The following is a 17,558-nucleotide window of genomic DNA, read 5'->3' on the forward strand; positions in this document are numbered from 1 at the left end:
GAGAGAGAGTCAGTGCCGGATCCTGGGGAGAGAGAGAGAGAGTCAGTGGCCGGATCCTGGGGAGAGAGAGAGAGAGTCAGTGGCCGGATCCTGGGGAGAGAGAGAGAGAGTCAGTGGCCGGATCCTGGGGAGAGAGAGAGAGAGTCAGTGGCCGGATCCTGGGGAGAGAGAGAGAGAGTCAGTGGCCGGATCCTGGGGAGAGAGAGAGAGAGTCAGTGGCCGGATTCCTGGGGAGAGAGAGAGAGTCAGTGGCCGGATCCTGGGGAGAGAGAGAGAGAGTCAGTGGCCGGATTCCTGGGGAGAGAGAGAGAGAGAGTCAGTGGCCGGATCCTGGGGAGAGAGAGAGGAGAGTCAGTGGCCGGATCCTGGGGAGAGACGAGAGAGAGTCAGTGGCCGGATCCTGGGGAGAGAGAGAGAGAGTCAGTGGCCGGATCCTGGGAGAGAGAGAGAGAGTCAGTGGCCGGATCCTGGTGAGAGAGAGAGAGTCAGTGGCCGATCCGGGAGAGAGAGGGTCAGTGGCCGGATCCTGCTGGGGGGGGGGGAGGAAGAAGAGAGTCAGTGGCCGGATCCTGGGGAGAGAGAGAGAGCGCGTCAGTGGCCGGATCCTGGGGAGAGAGAGGGTCAGTGGCCGGATCCTGCTGGGGGGGGGGGAGGAAGAGAGAGTCAGTGGCCAGATCCTGGGGAGAGAGAGAGAGCGCGTCAGTGGCCGGATCCTGGGGAGAGAGAGAGAGCGCGCGTCAGTGGCCGGATCCTGGGGAGAGAGAGAGCGTCAGTGGCTGGATCCTGGGGAGAGAGAGAGCGTCAGTGGCCGGATCCTGGGTAGAGAGAGAGCGCGTCAGTGGCCGGATCCTGGGTAGAGAGAGAGCGCGTCAGTGGCCGGATCCTGGGTAGAGAGAGAGAGCGCGTCAGTGGCCGGATCCTGGGTAGAGAGAGCGTCAGTGGCCGGATCCTGGGTAGAGAGAGAGCGTCAGTGGCCGGATCCTGGGTAGAGAGAGAGCGTCAGTGGCCGGATCCTGGGGGGAGAGAGCGTCAGTGGCCGGATCCTGGGGAGAGAGAGCGTCAGTGGCCGGATCCTGGGGACAGAGAGAGCGTGTCAGTGGCCGGATCCTGGGGGGGGGAGAGAGAGTCAGTGGCCGGATCCTGGGGAGAGAGAGAGAGAGAGTCAGTGGCCGGATCCTGGGGAGAGGGAGAGAGAGTCAGTGGCCGGATCCTTGGGATAGAGAGAGGGTCAGTGGCCGGATCCTGGGGAGAGAGAGAACGCGTCAGTGGCTGGATCCTGGGGAGCGAGAGAGTGCGTCAGTGGCCGGATCCTGGGGAGAGAGAGAGCGCGTCATTGGCCGGATCCTGGGGAGAGAGAGAGAGAGAGAGAGTCAGTGGCCGGATCCTGGGGGGAGAGAGAGCGAGTCAATGGCTGAATCCTTGGGATAGAGAGGGGGTCAGTGGCCGGATCCAGGGGGGGGGGGGAGAGAGAGAGTCAGTGGCCGGATCCTTGGGATATAGAGAGTGTTAGTGGCCGGATCCTTGGGATATAGAGAGTGTTAGTGGCCGGATCCTTGGGATATAGAGAGTGTCAGTGGCCGGATCCTTGGGATATAGAGAGTGTCAGTGGCCAGAGCAGGGGCTTGGGATGGAGAGTGGTGGTGACCGGAGCAGGGGTTTGGGGGAGAGAAAGGGGCAATGGCCGGCTCAGGGGAAGAGAGAGCAGCAGGGGGCTGTGCAGGGGCTCGGGGGGAGAGATTGCAGAAGGTCTATGTGGTGGAGGGTAGGATAAGTGGAAGTGGTCTGCGATTATCGTTTGAATTCAAACGTTATCCACAAATTTGCACGATAATCGTTACGTGTAAACGCACCTATACTGAAGCAAATCACTTTATCTCGGAATCTGCTTATCAGCCGGCTGCCTTTTAACTCACTGCCGCTCCAGATGCCAGGAAAATCTGGATCCAGTCCTGGGAAACTGGAAGAAGTTTTCCAGGACTGGATCCAGCTGCTGGAGCGGCACAGAGTTAAAAGGCAGCCGGCTAATGAGGTACGGTTTTGTGGCTCTCTGGTTGAGAACCTGCATGAACATTTTTGATAAAGTATTGTACATTACAGCACCATTGTGATGGGGAAAATGCATGTAAAGCATGTTACAGATGTAAAGTGTCACTCTTAGGGAAAACTTTAGACATGTCATAGAGATATGTGAAAAGTTTTTATCGGTGCGGGTCTGTATGTTCAGACATATACGCATTGTGAGAGTGTGCGGGGAGAGGACTGAGCTGCAACATGGTCCGCTATCCGCTCTGTGTCAGTAAAAGAGTCGGGCTCCATACACTAACATTATGAGCCAAACTCATCACGTGACACAGCCGCGATCACTACGATTTGAACACCACATTTGTTTATCGTTAACCTGAAATTGTTCACCATATTACACAGAATGATAGGCGTTATTGCGATTGTTACTATGTTTATTTCTTCTGATCCCAGCAAAACAATGAACAATGTGCAATTACACTAAACAAATGCGGAACTTGAGTGAACGAATGTGGAATTAGTGCGAACGATTAACCATAATTTTAGGTTCAGATCTAGATCAACGACACACGAACGATTTTCCAATCGTTGCCTGCAATTACACAGAACAATTATCGTTTATATTCGAATGATATAACGATTTTTTTGCACGATAATCGTCCCGTGTAATAGGGCCCTAATCCTCTGGGCTTGTGGACCGACTCCTAATGGATATACAGTATATACAACCCTTTGTGCACGCAACTGTTTATAGCTCAGTAACCTCCACTGCAAGATCTAGAAGCCATTGCTCTATATGGTTTGAGATATTCCAGTGTTTGGTAACAAGATTAGGTTGAGGAGGGTTGGAATCGCCCAAGTGCCCCCCCTTTCGCAAGCATCTGGCTGACAGACTTTCTTAAAACAGATGGTGTTCCCATGCTCACTTGATGTATATGACACATTTACACAACATGTGAATGGGTGATGGAAGGTAGCATGGGAATAGTATCAATCCAATCCAAGTATACGTTACTGTAAAAGTGGCATTGATGCTGCGAGTTTGATGCAGCATCAGACATGCTGTAAATGTACATGTGACACTGGCCTGAAAGGAAGGGGCATTGTAGGAAGGGGTCTGCACTGTTGCAAGGTCACCAGGAAGTGATTCGACCCATAGGGGAGAAGTACATTGCTAAAAACAACACACTAACACTACTTTTACATATAAATGGGAAATGTATGCATATTTAAAAAATTTTTTTCTTTTTCAGAACATCAGGACTAAGATCTGGTGCCCAAATGCTATGTGCCATAGAACAGGCTGACATGGAGAAAACCATAATTTCCAAGCGTTGCTACAACAATAGGAACCATGGATGAAGAAGCTTGCTGTTTTATAAGATAACCGAAAATACCTTTTGTTGGGTTGTTTCATTCAAATAAAGATTTAGGAAGGACATTTAACATGGCTGGGGCTATTGCTTCACGAATGAGCTTTAGCTCTCTGAAGCGTAAACAGCCTAAAACCTTTACAGTCAGAATCATTACAATGGACGCCGAAATGGAATTCAACTGCGAGGTAAATGCAAACTGCATCATAAACTGCATCATATAGCGCTGTGCTAGAGGTTATTTTTGTTTAAAAAGCCATTCTTTACCTGGATTACTGTATTCGGCCATTATTCAGGCAGTGAACAGTGTCATGGAGGCAGGGCCTGCCGGGGTGATCGTTAGATCGTACGGGCAGCCATAGAAGATTGTTCATGTCGGCTGATCGTTGTCTTCTATTATACAAGGCGATTATCGGCCGAATAAAGCCGATAATCGTTTTGTGTAATAGGGCCTTCAGTAGATTTGCTGTAAAGGGAACACTTTACCTACAGTACTTTAGGCTACCTTTCTGCAAAAAAAACAAAACAAAACATGACTATCCTTGGGTTGTGTGTGGTATTACAACTTGGTTATATTCACTTTGATGGAACTGAGCTGCAATACCATACTCAGTGATGACAGAAGTGTTACTGTTTCTGAAAGAAAGCGGCCTTGTATTTCTAATCCTGGGGAAGCACATTGAACATTGTAAGGGGTGATGTAAATATGGCACTCAGAAATCATTGTGCTGTGATAATATGTCTGATATTTTATGTAAATACAGATGAAGTCCTTTACATACACATCCAGGTAGTTTTTTTTCAGAATTCACTGTGTAAAAAGTCCAGTGGGTCAGACATTTACATAAAGTAACGCGACTGCCTCAAAATAGGAAAAATTGGGTTTTAGCAGATTGCAGATGCCAAAATGCAGACACAAATTTCAGTCAGCAAAAATATACTGACGTGTGAATGAGGCTTAATTTAAATTTACAGTACTAGCGAAGCGCTGCGCTAGGCTCTGCAGTCTGCTTTTCAGTCGGCTGCCTTGAACTCCGTTCTACTCCTCTCAGGGTGGCTGGAAAAGCTGGATCTGATCCTGGGGGACTGGGAGACAGCATGGAGCAGCGTGGAGTTCAAAGGCAGCTGACTGCCAAGCCTAGGGAAGCCCTTCGCTAGTACTGTGAATTTAAATTAGGCCTCATTCACATGACAGTATATTTGTGCTGACTGAAGTTTGTGTCTGCATTTTGGCGTCTGCAATCTGCTAAAAACCATCCGTAGTGCACATCCTTAGCATCCGTGTTTTTTTTTTTTTTTTTGGTACCCATAAATTGTACTATGTTTTGAACTAGTTGTGTTCAGCATTTTTTGCAGATGGTTTGCGGATGGTGGAAGTTCTAATAGATTTCTATGGGTAAATGTGCTGCAATTGCGGTCCGCGCTACAACATGCATTTTTTTTTTTTTTGTGACAAAACGCAAATGTGGAGACAAACAATGCGGATGTGTAAACAGACCTATTAGAAGCAATGTGATATTTATACTTTATGGGGTTGTTTTAATGAGCCTTTATTCATTAGTTTATGTGGCATAACTATCTTTTATACAATAATATAGCACAGGACACACATTAAATCAATTAATAATTCATTATTACTCAAACATGATAAAAGAAAAGACCACAATCAAACAATGGTATGACAATTACAATAACATAATATATAAAGCAAGTATTAGAGTGCGTTCACACGTACAGGATCCGCAGCATATTTGATGGCTCACATTAGATACAAAGCAAATCTGCAACTTCAAATCTGTTGCAGAACGCACCCTTATACAAAGAATCACAAAGTGCTTACTTAATGTAATGTATTTACTAAATCTACTTTGTTATAGACCTTTGCCTCCCATGAAGCCATATTATACAGGGGACTATCAATCCTTCACCTAATGTACCAAGCCGGGTAGTCAAAACATACTGTACTCCAAAGTGTTTGAATCTTCCGACACTGTAATGAGAAGATTCAAACGCTTTCCCCAACCCCGACCTCATGTGTCGGGTGGGGAGTCCACTGCACTGCTTGTAAGTTCCATGTTATACGGACCATATTAATAAGTCTGTAAGTTCCATGTTATACAGACTGTGAGAATAAGCCCTAATACTGTGAGAACTTGCAGTGCCCACACAGGGAATCCGATGGAAGCCACTCCAATTCTTTATTGCTGCAATCGTGGATGAGTCATGTCCACAATCCTGCCCCTGTCCTTGTTTTGGTACGTGATACCTATCCTTGGAGGCCAGTTTTTTTTCCTAAGAAGTGCCCTCTAGTATAATAAAACTAATAGAAATATGCCACCCACAGTTTTATATATGATTCTTTAGTAAAATGAAAAACAATGGAAAGAAAATGGTGGTCATATTTTTGTAATGTATGTATGTTATGCCTTAGGTAAAGTGGAAAGGGAAGGATCTTTTTGACCTGGTATGTCGCACCTTGGGGCTTCGTGAAAACTGGTTCTTTGGTCTTCAGTACACAGTTAAGGACACCATAGCATGGTTGAAAATGGATAAGAAGGTAATGTAAAAACAGCAGTTTATATAACAATACAGTCGTACCTTGGTTTAAGAGCGTTTTGGTTTAAGAGCTCCCTGTACTCCCTGGTCTGCATAGCGGGGTCTAGAGCACTGTACTCTGACCCAGGAAGTCTCCCTCACCTTCTAAATTATGGCAGATCCACTTCAGGCTGGGGCTCACATCAGGGGATAGGACTGTCGAGGTAATCTCTCCATAGCTGTAACCCCTCTATCCCTGGAAAGATGCGCACATATGTCCTGCTCATTCCTTCATACTCCCTGCAGTCTCTGTCAGCCCTTGTGTTTCCCATCCTCTCCATTACTGTACAGTAACTTATAATATCACAGATTCTGCTGTTTCTGAATGTTTGTTTCATCTGTTTTACATGTTTTTCAGAATAATAAATCCATTTTTTTTGAGGTGTGGAACCAATTGTCTGCATTTTATGATTTCTTATGGGAAAAATTTGGTTTGGTTTATGAGTGGATTTGGATTAGAAGCACAGTCCCGGAACGAATTATGCTCGTACTCTTAATCCAAGGCACCACTGTATTGTAATTGTTTAAGGTCCTTGCGTAATTTCAATTATTTTTTTATATCCTAAAGGTATTGGATCATGATGTTCCGAAAGAAGAACCTGTCACCTTCCATTTTTTAGCCAAGTTTTACCCAGAAAATGTTGAGGAAGAACTAGTACAGGAGATCACTCAGCATCTCTTTTTCCTGCAGGTGCAGCTTTTACTGTTATTCTTCATTTTTTATTTTTTTTTCCCCTTCGCATGTCTACTATTTTTCTGTATGTTCATAGTTATCACTCGCCAATTGTCTTATCTGTATTAAATAGGTTAAGAAGCAAATACTGGAAGAGAAAATATACTGTCCACCAGAAGCTTCCGTGCTGCTAGCATCATATGCTGTTCAAGCAAAAGTGAGTTTCCTCAAAAGATAACTCAAAAGTGTTTCTCCTCCCTTGGATTTACTCATTTTTGCTTTTATCCCTTTGGATTTTAGTATGGTGATTATGATGCATCTGTCCACAAACGTGGATTCTTGGCAGAGGAGGAGCTGCTTCCTAAAAGGGTAAGCTAGATCTGTTTTTTTTAGATTTCTCTGGATGCTTCAAACAGCAATATCCTTTAAAGCATACCTGTCACAGGGTTATAGGTGGTTAAACGGAGTATGTGGTTTAATAGGGCTTCTCAGTCTGAGTTCACTTGCACACCACGGGGATAAGAGTCACAGTGCATGGAACTGTGCCGGGTTTTCACCTCTACTTACCTTTCAAACTGAGAAGCCTTATACAACCATGTATTTAGTTTAACCACCGTAAGCCCTGTGATAGGTCAGCTTTAAAGAGTCAATTCATTTTTGCTAAGGTAGCTATAGACTAGAAATTTTTCATGGCCAAAAGCAACCCTTTCATGATACTGTATCTGTCAAAAGGTTAACCTGCTGTGTTAAAGGGGTAGTGCGGCGCTAATCATTTATTCACAAAACAACACACATTACAAAGTTATACAATGGCCCCCCATGGCATGTGAATGGCCCCCTTCCCCGTGTTTCCCCCCCCCCCCCCCCACTAAACCCGGAAGTGTTGGTGCATTATGCTTAACGCAGTCGTGTCGACCCCCGTCCGCCATCTTTTGACAATGACGTTGTCTTCGGGAGGCAGGCTGAACCGCTCCATCCGTCCCTCATGCCGGCCCCCCTATGCCGTGTCATCAGCTGCTCAGCCGTGTTTGGCTGATAAGTTATGCTGCACTGCCCCTTTAATTTTTTTTTCCCTGTATTGGGTCAGGTAGCCCCCTCTTTTGGGCAAGTGTATGTCAGTATACCCATTTTTTTTCAACTGTATAAAATGACATAGTCTGCTGCACCATTATACACATCATCCTGTTATCCCATGAAGAAATGTATACTGTGTGGTGGAGGTTTTTGACTTGGTCAGAGGTATACATAGGAGCTTCTCAATGTGTATACCTTCAACATCTTCTACTGCAAATGCATATACCCTTATGTTGTCTTCAGACACAGAGATATATTGAGGTTTGTGTTGAAGCCATATGTTTACCAGGATTTAGTAATTGATGGATTATCCTCAGCATCGTCCATGAATATTTGATTTGTGGGGTCCTGGCGCCCCCACCATTCAGCTGTTCAGCAGAGCTGTGAAGCTCAGATTTGCCTTGTGAATGGAATGCCTGACTCTGTTCATGGTATAATGGCCTTACTGAGGGACAGCACTTCAACTCCCATTCTTTTTAATGTGAGCTTAGCCAAAGAAGCTTAGCAAAGCCATGGCTTCTGTCTCTATTCACTGTGTACATCTAGATGCCCCATCAACCAGATATGGATGGCCCATACGGCTGATAGGTCAGCACTCACTAAGTCCCAGTAAAACCCTTGAATGATAATTCCTGATTTAGGAAAACTATATAAATTACCAGTCCTTGGGCAGGTTTTCCTGATCTTACATGGCAGAATCCAACACCTGTCAGCCCCCACCGCTTCTGTTCTGCACAGCCAAGGCACCTGGATGTAAATAATGTATGGAGCCAGAAGTATTGACTCTGTATATTGTGTATTAGTGACGCCAGGTTTCCCGTAGCTGAATGGAAAGTGAGCTGCAGTAACCTAGAGCCTCCACTACACAATGTATAGAGTGGAGGCTTCTGGTCCCGTATATTGTTTACATCCAGGTGCTGTGGCTTTGTAGTACAACTGATTGGCGGGGGTGGTGGTTGTTGGCAACCCATTGATCAACTAATAATGGGCTATCCACAGGCTAGACCATTTTCCCTAAAAAAACCCTTTAAATTGCATCAAAAGCCTATGACGTTTAAATACACTGATTGGAATCCTATATTTGACTATAATTGTGCTGTTAATTATTTGTATGATTTAGGTAATAAATCTATATCAGATGACGCCAGAGATGTGGGAGGAGAGGATCACAGCATGGTATGCGGAACACCGTGGGCGCACTAGGTAAGCTGGAGACCACTGCAGCTGGTCTGCTTGCTTATATCGTTTGGTGCATCTGAGAAAATCAAATTGCACTCTGTCCAATTATTTGTATTTTTCCAGAGATGAAGCTGAAATGGAATACCTGAAAATAGCACAAGACACAGAGATGTATGGAGTCAATTATTTTCTTATACGGGTGAGAAATTGGTATTCTGTTCAATTATAAAAGCTATTAGGGTCTTAGTAAGATTGCTGTTTTTTACCGCAGTCTAAGAAAGATGATTGTACAAAATCTATTGAAAGGTGCACAGCCCTTAACAAATTTGGTCCATTCCTGTGTTGTCTATGGGGAGAGGTAGTCTGCAGCAAGAGCGCTCTCGCTGCAGCTTATCTCCTTATAAAAAAGGGCTGGCTGTGATATTTTTTTTTTTTTTTTTTATTATCACTGCTGACCCCTTTGTCAGTGGTGGTTCAGAACCCCCTCCAATACACACTAGACTGATAGTCGAATCCACCGTGAGCAACAATGATCTAAAGTGGATGGGGATTGGCTTAAAAAATAACATGAATGTACCACTTGGATCATTAAAAATAAAAAGTTTCCTTACTACTATGTTGGTGCTGGCGCGTACATTCCGGTGGCGCAGTCCATGTTTTCAACTGCTGCTGGATTCCCATTGTCTGTGTTGGTTTCCAATATGCAGACGGGTCTGCTCTATGCAGCGTAGGTGGGACCGGTGCCCCCAGTGTACCGAGATCCCCCCTCCCCTCTGTGACATGCCTCCCTAAAAATCAAGTGTGGCTATGTCACACAGGGAAGGGGATATCTTACACTAGGGGCGCATAGAGCTGCCCGATTTCCATATCATAAACCGAAGCAGATATCGGGAACTTGGCGGCGGTTTAAAAAATGGACTGTGCTACCAGGGTATACACACCAAGGCCAACATTTGCTTTAAATCACACTCATCCCTAAAAAACCTCACCCACTATATGCGTTTGAGCATAAACATGTAAAGAAAGGAGTTGTTTATATGAAACGGACCTCCTTTTGAAGGAGTTTTTCGATGTAATATACTCAGTGTAAGGAGTATCCTTTCATGTAAATACACAGGCAGCAGGATAAATGTGTCGGCCTGGGGGCCAGGGTATTTAGCTCTGCAAAAAATGGCTCAGATTTAGGGATGAATGAATTGACAGTTTCCCAGGATTGGATCCAGCTTTTCCAGGCATCCAGGGAGGAGCGACCTGAAGCTGCACAGAGGTCAAAGGCTGACAAGCCGACCGCCGAGCCTAGCGAATCACTTCAATAGTACAATAATCCCTCAACTTTCAATTGCGTCAAGATACAGTATGTTCAACATACAATGTTACTTTCTTGACCATCGTTACTTGAGACCAGACAGACAGTCCAGATCTGCGGCAGATGATCAACCAATCAATCTGGCCATTTTACTGGTGAAACTCCAGTATTAGTGAAGTGAATGCACTGGGTGGCTGTCTGGTATCTCCTCTCAACAGTACAGTGTGATACTACATGTCTTGTACTGCTCTCTCCCTCGGCCAGGATGATTCTTTAGGCACCAGATGAGGCCGGCTTCATTTTCTATTTCTGGGACCCTGTTTGATCTGTACAGGATCTGAAAACGCTCCAGTCCTCTACATAGAAAGAAATTTACAGCTTCCAGTAGCTCTTTCTGACTGTTGTATGTAAGGAATTGCTTTATTCATATTAGTTATCTGCTTATTTTCCTTTAAATCTTATTTTTGTCTAATTTTGGGATGACATTTTGGGGGATTCAGAACCAATTACCAGTTTTCCATAGAATTTTGGTCTCAACATACAATGGTCTTCCGGGAACCAATTAGTATTGTATGTTAAGGGACCACTGTACTGTAAATTTGCTCATCCCTACTTGGTATTTCTGTACAGTTATTGGAGGGTTGTGTGATAACCTGATCTGTGTAACACCAGTATTTTTTTATATGCAGTTTACACATAATTTGTTTATCTTTTTTTTTTTTTTTCTTTTTTTTTTTTTTTTTCTTTTGTCCGCACATGCTTCTAAAACTACATTCTCCTTCCATTTCAAAACCTAGAACAAGAAAGGCACTGAACTGTTGCTTGGCGTTGATGCCCTAGGACTCCATATCTATGACCCTGAAAACAGATTGACCCCTAAAACCTCCTTCCCTTGGAATGAAATTCGCAATATCTCTTACAGTGATAAAGAGGTAACGATTTTTTTTTCTTTGGTCTTGGACAGTTTACTTGGCTTTACTTTTGTTACAGTATCTGGTTTTATTTGGTTTATATGTATGTTGCTTATACAACAGATACAATATCATAACGGAAAAATAGTTGTCTATCTCACAATCTAGAAATAATTGGACCCAGCAAGGAAATGTGTGTGTGTGTGTATATGTATGTACAGTGGTACCTTGATTCTCGAACTTAATTGGTTCAGGAAGGCAGTCTGAGAACTGAGCAGTGTCTTCCCATAGGAAAAAATGTAAATGTATTTAATTGGTTCCAGCACCCACCAATAATTACCTAAAATACTCATTTAATACATTGATAAGTGCCCAGTGTAATCCCTACTGTACATTACAGAACAGCAATATACTGTACAGGACATTACAGAGCAGCACTACACTGTACAGGACATTACAGAGCAGCACTATATACTGTACAGGACATTACAGAGCAGCACTACACTGTACAGTACATTACAGAGCAGCACTATATACTGTACAGGACATTACAGAGCAGCACTACACTGTACAGTACATTACAGAGCAGCACTATATACTGTACAGGACATTACAGAGCAGCACTACACTGTACAGTACATTATACACAAACATTCAACAAAACCAGCGATTATATTACAGTAGTCACTAACTCCTCCCTCATCCTTTACTGTATAGTGTCCCCCTACCCCAGCACAGGATGGGAGATGGTGGTGCAGTGCTGTACTACTACTGTATTGTATATGCACTCCAGCAATATTATACAGTACAGGATGGGAGATGATGGTGCATTGACTGTACTACTACTATACTGTATATGCACTACAGCAGTCTTATACATTACTGTACTGTATGTGAAGCCTCACCAGTGCTAAACTCACCAGGAGCGTTCAGAGACCGAACAAAGTTTGAATTCTGAATGTCACTTCCAGGTAATTTCCATTTGAATACTGCGGTATTACTTCAAGACTGTGTTGGCAAAAAGTGAGAACCAAAGCAAACTTTCCTTGAAAATACTGTTTGAGTTCCAAGGTCTGCTTTCTAATGATGGTTACTATAAATATAAAATCTGGTGACAAGTGCAGCTGGCATAGGGATATATAGAAAGCTGGTGAGTTAGATTACAGCTACCCTGAAAAGCGGTTTTACATATTCATTTATTTTATTTCAGTTTACCATCAAACCTCTTGATAAGAAGATTGATGTCTTTAAATTTAACTCCTCGAAGCTGCGGGTGAACAAGCTGGTGAGTTTTATGTATAATGATATTTTTATTAGATTTAGTTATAGTAGTATTCACATTTCATTGCACCCAAGTTTGCATTCAGATTGATTTGAGGCTTCTACCTTGTAAATCCACATTATGAGCAAATGTACATTTTACTGCAGATTTTTAGTATGGAAAACACATGCGCTTCCACGCATACACGTACATACATACGTGTGTGTGTGTGTGTGTGTGTGTGCAGATCGTTGGCAATTACTTAGTAGGACACATGCCTTAATATTTAGCTGGCCAGAATGATCAGAGATTTATATAAATAAATGATAAGTTATCTTAGAACTTTTCCCACAAAACTGTAGATCAATCTTCACAGCTCTTCCTGATGTATGATTTGATGCCTGCAAATTGGACTGCTTATTCAATGTGAGGGAATCTGTCGCACCCAGACCGGACCCGAGGTGCTGACAGTGTAGTGTAGGTGTCTGGCCTCTTGTGCGCATGGTACCTGTATTAAATGTACTAAAGAAGCGGCGCACACACATTGAGCATCCCAACTCAGCGCACATGAGCTGCCCCTCCGGTGTATGGCCTATGCACGATCTGCGTTATCAGGAGCGTGCGGCCAAAAGAGAGGAGCGGCACAGGCACGACCTGGCAAGTTGGTGCACGTGGTCCTTGCCAGCAACGGCACATGCGTGCACCAAGATGGTACCAGTATAGCGCAGGAGGCTGGCCTGCGGTAAAAAGAGGGAGGAGGAGGTAGTGGTGAGGTGTGCCAAAGTGCCGCACAAACGCCAAGCCACTACTCCTCTTTCACACTTGATTGGCAAGAATGTGCTAAATCTACTGCACAGACACATTTAATACGGGAACCATACACAAGGGCCAGACACCTTCACTACACTTCCAGCACCTTGGCTCTGGTCTGGGGGATGACAAATTTACTTTAAGGCCATGTTGCCACACAATATTTTTGATCAGTATTTTGCAACCAAAGGCCCCGTTCACACTGAGCAAGAATGTCGGAATCCCGCCGTTCTCAGTGTGCTGCTTTGAGTGAATGAGAGGGCGCTCCTCCGCTGCTGCCGCTCTAGGCTCAAAGAAATGACATGTCATTTCTTTGTGTTGAGAGGGGAGGAAGCAGACGCGCGCGCATGCGCCCTCTTCTTCACTCACAGTGAGACACTGAGCAAGGCAGGTTTCCGACGTTCTTTATAAGTGTGAATGAGGCCAAAACCAGGAGTGGATTGAAAACACAGAAAGGCTATGTTCACACACTGTTAAATTTTAGTAGATGGCTGCCATTTAATGGCAAATAATTACTTCAAAGCAATTATCTTCTGTTTATCTGCATTTATTTTGTGTGTTTTGTGGGACTGTATCCCTCAAACTCTTTGACTTTTTTTTTTTTTTTTTAACATAGATTTTACAGCTTTGCATTGGAAACCATGACTTGTTCATGCGCCGAAGGAAAGCGGACTCCCTTGAAGTTCAGCAGATGAAGGCTCAGGCCCGGGAGGAGAAGGCCAGAAAACAGGTGAGTCCATATTTCTTCTGTTTAGGTCAAGTTCTATTTTCATTACTTCTGTTGTAAATATACAAAATGGTCAAAATTTTTAATTAACACATTAGTACAGATTTATCAAAGGGTGTAAAATATACACTGGTGTAAACTGCCCACAGCAACCAATCACAGCTCAGCTTTCATTTTACTATAGCTGAGCTGTGATTGGCTGCTGTGAGCAATTTACACCAGTGTATGTCATATACCCTTTGATAAATCTCCCCCTATATACTATCTATAGCAGCACTTTCTAATGTATGATAATGACAAATTTACAGTAGTAAATGGTAACAACAGGCTATTCATCAGGGTATGCATTTAATAAATTATACCATTTATAATTAGAAGTTGGAGTCTTGAAGCAGAAATGTGCTGACTCTGCAGATTTAGATTTCCTGTTTTGCTGTAGCATTAGGGCCAGTTCACATGGAGTAAAAGCAGCGGAACTCTCCGCCGTGGAATCCCACCTACCTCAGTGTCATACAGTCTGTCTATAGGAGGATTTGCGCCTCCTCTCTCCGAGCCTCTCATGAATTGTCAATTCATAGAGCGGAGGCGCGCAAGCCCTCACATAAACAGACTGTATGACACTGAGGCAGGCAGTATTCTGCGTCAGAGAGTTCTCCTGTGGAATTCCGCCGCTTTTACGCCATGTAAACTGACCCTTTTATAGTATGAATGAGGGGTTGCTGACCTATTGTTTATTTATAGATCTACATTCTTTTTATTGTGTAATTTTTATTGGTACTGGATTGAACCCATAAAGCCAGCATTCCCAGCACCCCCAACTGCATATATACATTGAAATTACCTTTGCCCATTGATTCCTTTGACCACCACAACCATACTTTGAGATATCTTTACATCTGAGCTTGAATGGAATGTATTGGGATGGTGGGCGAGAGATTTAACCCCTTCATTATCCAGCCCAAAAAGGCCTAAATGACCAGGTCAGTTTTTATTTTTGCATTTTGTTTTTTCCTCCTCGGCTTCTAAAAGCTATAGTGCTTTAATTTCTCCATCTACAGGGTCATGTAAGGGCTTGTGTTTTTCTCCAGGAGAGTGTACTTTGTAATGGCGCCTTTCAATCTACCATAAAATATATGCTGGAACCCCATAATATTATTTATGGTGTGATAGTGGGTAAATAAGCAATGGGTTCCCCATGTCTATGTAATGCACTTTACGGTAAAACTGACATGATATCTTTATTCTATACGTCAGTCAGAACACTAAAAGCTGTGTGCATATCGTAATGTTTTGTGTTTTTGTACAGCTAAACTTTTTGTAAATTTGTGTTTTGTAAATTAATTATGATTAAAATTGTTGTGTTTTTCACCTATGAGGCTGTTTGGGGAGTAATGTTTTTGTGCCAAGTTTTAAGTAGTATCAAATTTGTGCAAATCGTTTGATTGCTCTTGATTCATTTTTTTCCCTGCTATATAGTGTAAAAAATAAAATAAAAGTCGGCGACTGCTTTTTTCGTTTACGCCATTTACCATGTGAGGACAATACTCTTATTTTAATAGATGGGACAATTACACATGCTACGATATATATTATGTTTGTTTCATTATTTTTACATGTTTTAATTGTAGAATTGAAAAGGAGAGTGGTTTTAAAGGGGTACTCCAGCGGGGTGGCACTTTTTCGCTGGGATCGGGGAGGAGGTGGCTGAGGGAAAAGACGTCCACTCACCTCCCCGGTTCCCGGCCGCTTCCGGGTGTCTGACGCGGGCCCGAGATGTGATGTCTTCATAGCGCAGTAGGCACCTATTGGCATACAGGTATGTCTTTGGGTGGTCTAGTGATCGGCGCCCATGCTGTACCCTCACAGCTTAGGTCGTCTAGGGCCTCATTGTTCAAAGCAAGTGCTGGACTGATTCAGACAGGAAGTAGTAAGGTGATTGCAGGAAAGTGAGTGACTCTGTATGTGATTACATATGAGTGTTTATGTAAGTGGGTGTATATATCAGTGTGTGTATGTATGAGACTGTGTGCGTGTATATGTACACCAGTGCCAAATTCTGTGTAATATGTGTCTGATTATGAGCTATATTACACAGGGTGTCTGATACTGGGGTGTGATTAGGAGGTTCTACTTCACATGGTGTCTGATTACAGGGGATATATTTTACATGGGGTTGTATTATGTTGCGTATATTTTACAGGTGGCTGATACTGGGGCCTGATTGTGGGGTATATTATAATGAGTTTGGTGAAAACTGATACCTGATACTGAGATAATTCTACTGGTAAACTGGTAACCTAAATCTGAGATATGTATAATACAAGGGGAAGTGGATTGATTCTGCGGGATGTATTATACTGTCAAGACAGATGACAAATTGAGCTCTACTGAATTGGATTTAGAGCTCTACATCAAGCACTACACTGTTTTGTTTCCGCTACACACTTTTCTCTATCCGCTTTGCTCTCCCAAATCTATAGCTGTGAATGGGACATGACAGCTGAATTTGTTGCTTCCCTCACTGCTTTCCTTTGTGACATGCCTGGCTGTGATTCTGATGTAGCAGAGCTGGATTTGTCCAGAAGTCAGGGCTCCGAAGGCTACAAAATACTATATTGACCAGATTCTTTTTAACCCCATCAAGACAGAGCCCTTTGATGCACAAATGTCTGGGTCAGATTAATGTAATGTTCCTCCCCGCCTTCTAAGAGCCATAGCGCTTTTATTTTTCCACCTACATGGCTGGTTGAGGTGTCATTTTTTTGCGCCATGCTCTCTAGTTTTTATTTATATCATATTGGTGTAACAGAAAAATTTTGATTGCTTTTTATACATTTTTTTTTTTTGTGATAAAGAATTTATTAAAATCAGCAATCCTGGTGTTTTTTTTTTTTTTCCCGTTTACGCCGTTCACTGTGCGGAAACAATGTTATATTTTAATAGATCGGGCAATTATGCATGCTACGATATGTAATATGTTTATTTTTTATATTTTTATTTTTATAATGGGCAAGGGGGTCTTTTAAACATTTTTTTTGTGGGGGGAGTTATAAGGGGTTTTTTAATACTTTTATAATTTTTGTATTACACTTTTTTTTTTACACTTTTATTCACTATAAAATATGCAATCATTAGATTGCATATACTGATCTATGCTATGCCATAGCATAGCATAGATCAGTGTTATCAGCGATCTATGTATAGAGCCTGCCTGAGAGCAGACTCTACACGTAGATTGTGGATCTGACTGGATGGAGGTAAGGAGCTTACCCCGGCCTGCCGACACATGCGATCGGGACCCCTGATGCTTGATCTGTCATTGAGCACTTTAAACGCTGCGATCGCTGTAGATCACAGCTTTTAAGTACAGGACATCAGTACAGGAACGTATATATACAGATTACTGACAGAAAGGAGTTAAAGGCTTTGGACACATTTTTGTTCTTGCTTTGTTCTTATGGTGCACAAATATCTCTTTTTTAAAAATGTTGCTTACTTTTGCTTTTACCGCCTCTATAATGTGCTGTATGAGGACAGTTTTCATCTCTCTAATCTGAGCTAGTCTATAGCATAGGTGTCAAACTTCGGCTCTCCAGCTGTTGCAATACTACGACAGACAGCTAGACA

At 43.2% G+C, this 17,558-nt stretch overlaps 1 protein-coding gene across 4 annotated transcripts in view; it reads left to right on the forward strand.

Moving 5' to 3' along the window:
- NF2 (NF2, moesin-ezrin-radixin like (MERLIN) tumor suppressor) overlaps nt 1–17,558 on the forward strand; it is a 71,708-nt gene that overhangs the window by 16,581 nt on the left and 37,569 nt on the right. For all 4 annotated transcript variants that reach the window (XM_069961454.1, XM_069961451.1, XM_069961453.1 and 1 more), the window contains exons 2-11: nt 3,276–3,583; nt 5,827–5,952; nt 6,559–6,681; nt 6,797–6,880; nt 6,964–7,032; nt 8,858–8,940; nt 9,040–9,115; nt 11,020–11,154; nt 12,344–12,418; nt 13,821–13,934. In XM_069961454.1, coding sequence (XP_069817555.1) covers nt 3,470–3,583; nt 5,827–5,952; nt 6,559–6,681; nt 6,797–6,880; nt 6,964–7,032; nt 8,858–8,940; nt 9,040–9,115; nt 11,020–11,154; nt 12,344–12,418; nt 13,821–13,934 — 999 coding nt within the window. In that variant the 5' untranslated portion in view covers nt 3,276–3,469. The remainder of the gene's footprint in view (nt 1–3,275; nt 3,584–5,826; nt 5,953–6,558; nt 6,682–6,796; nt 6,881–6,963; nt 7,033–8,857; nt 8,941–9,039; nt 9,116–11,019; nt 11,155–12,343; nt 12,419–13,820; nt 13,935–17,558) is intronic.

This window comes from Dendropsophus ebraccatus, chromosome 3 (assembly GCF_027789765.1).
Source record: "Dendropsophus ebraccatus isolate aDenEbr1 chromosome 3, aDenEbr1.pat, whole genome shotgun sequence".
NCBI lineage: Eukaryota > Metazoa > Chordata > Amphibia > Anura > Hylidae > Dendropsophus > Dendropsophus ebraccatus.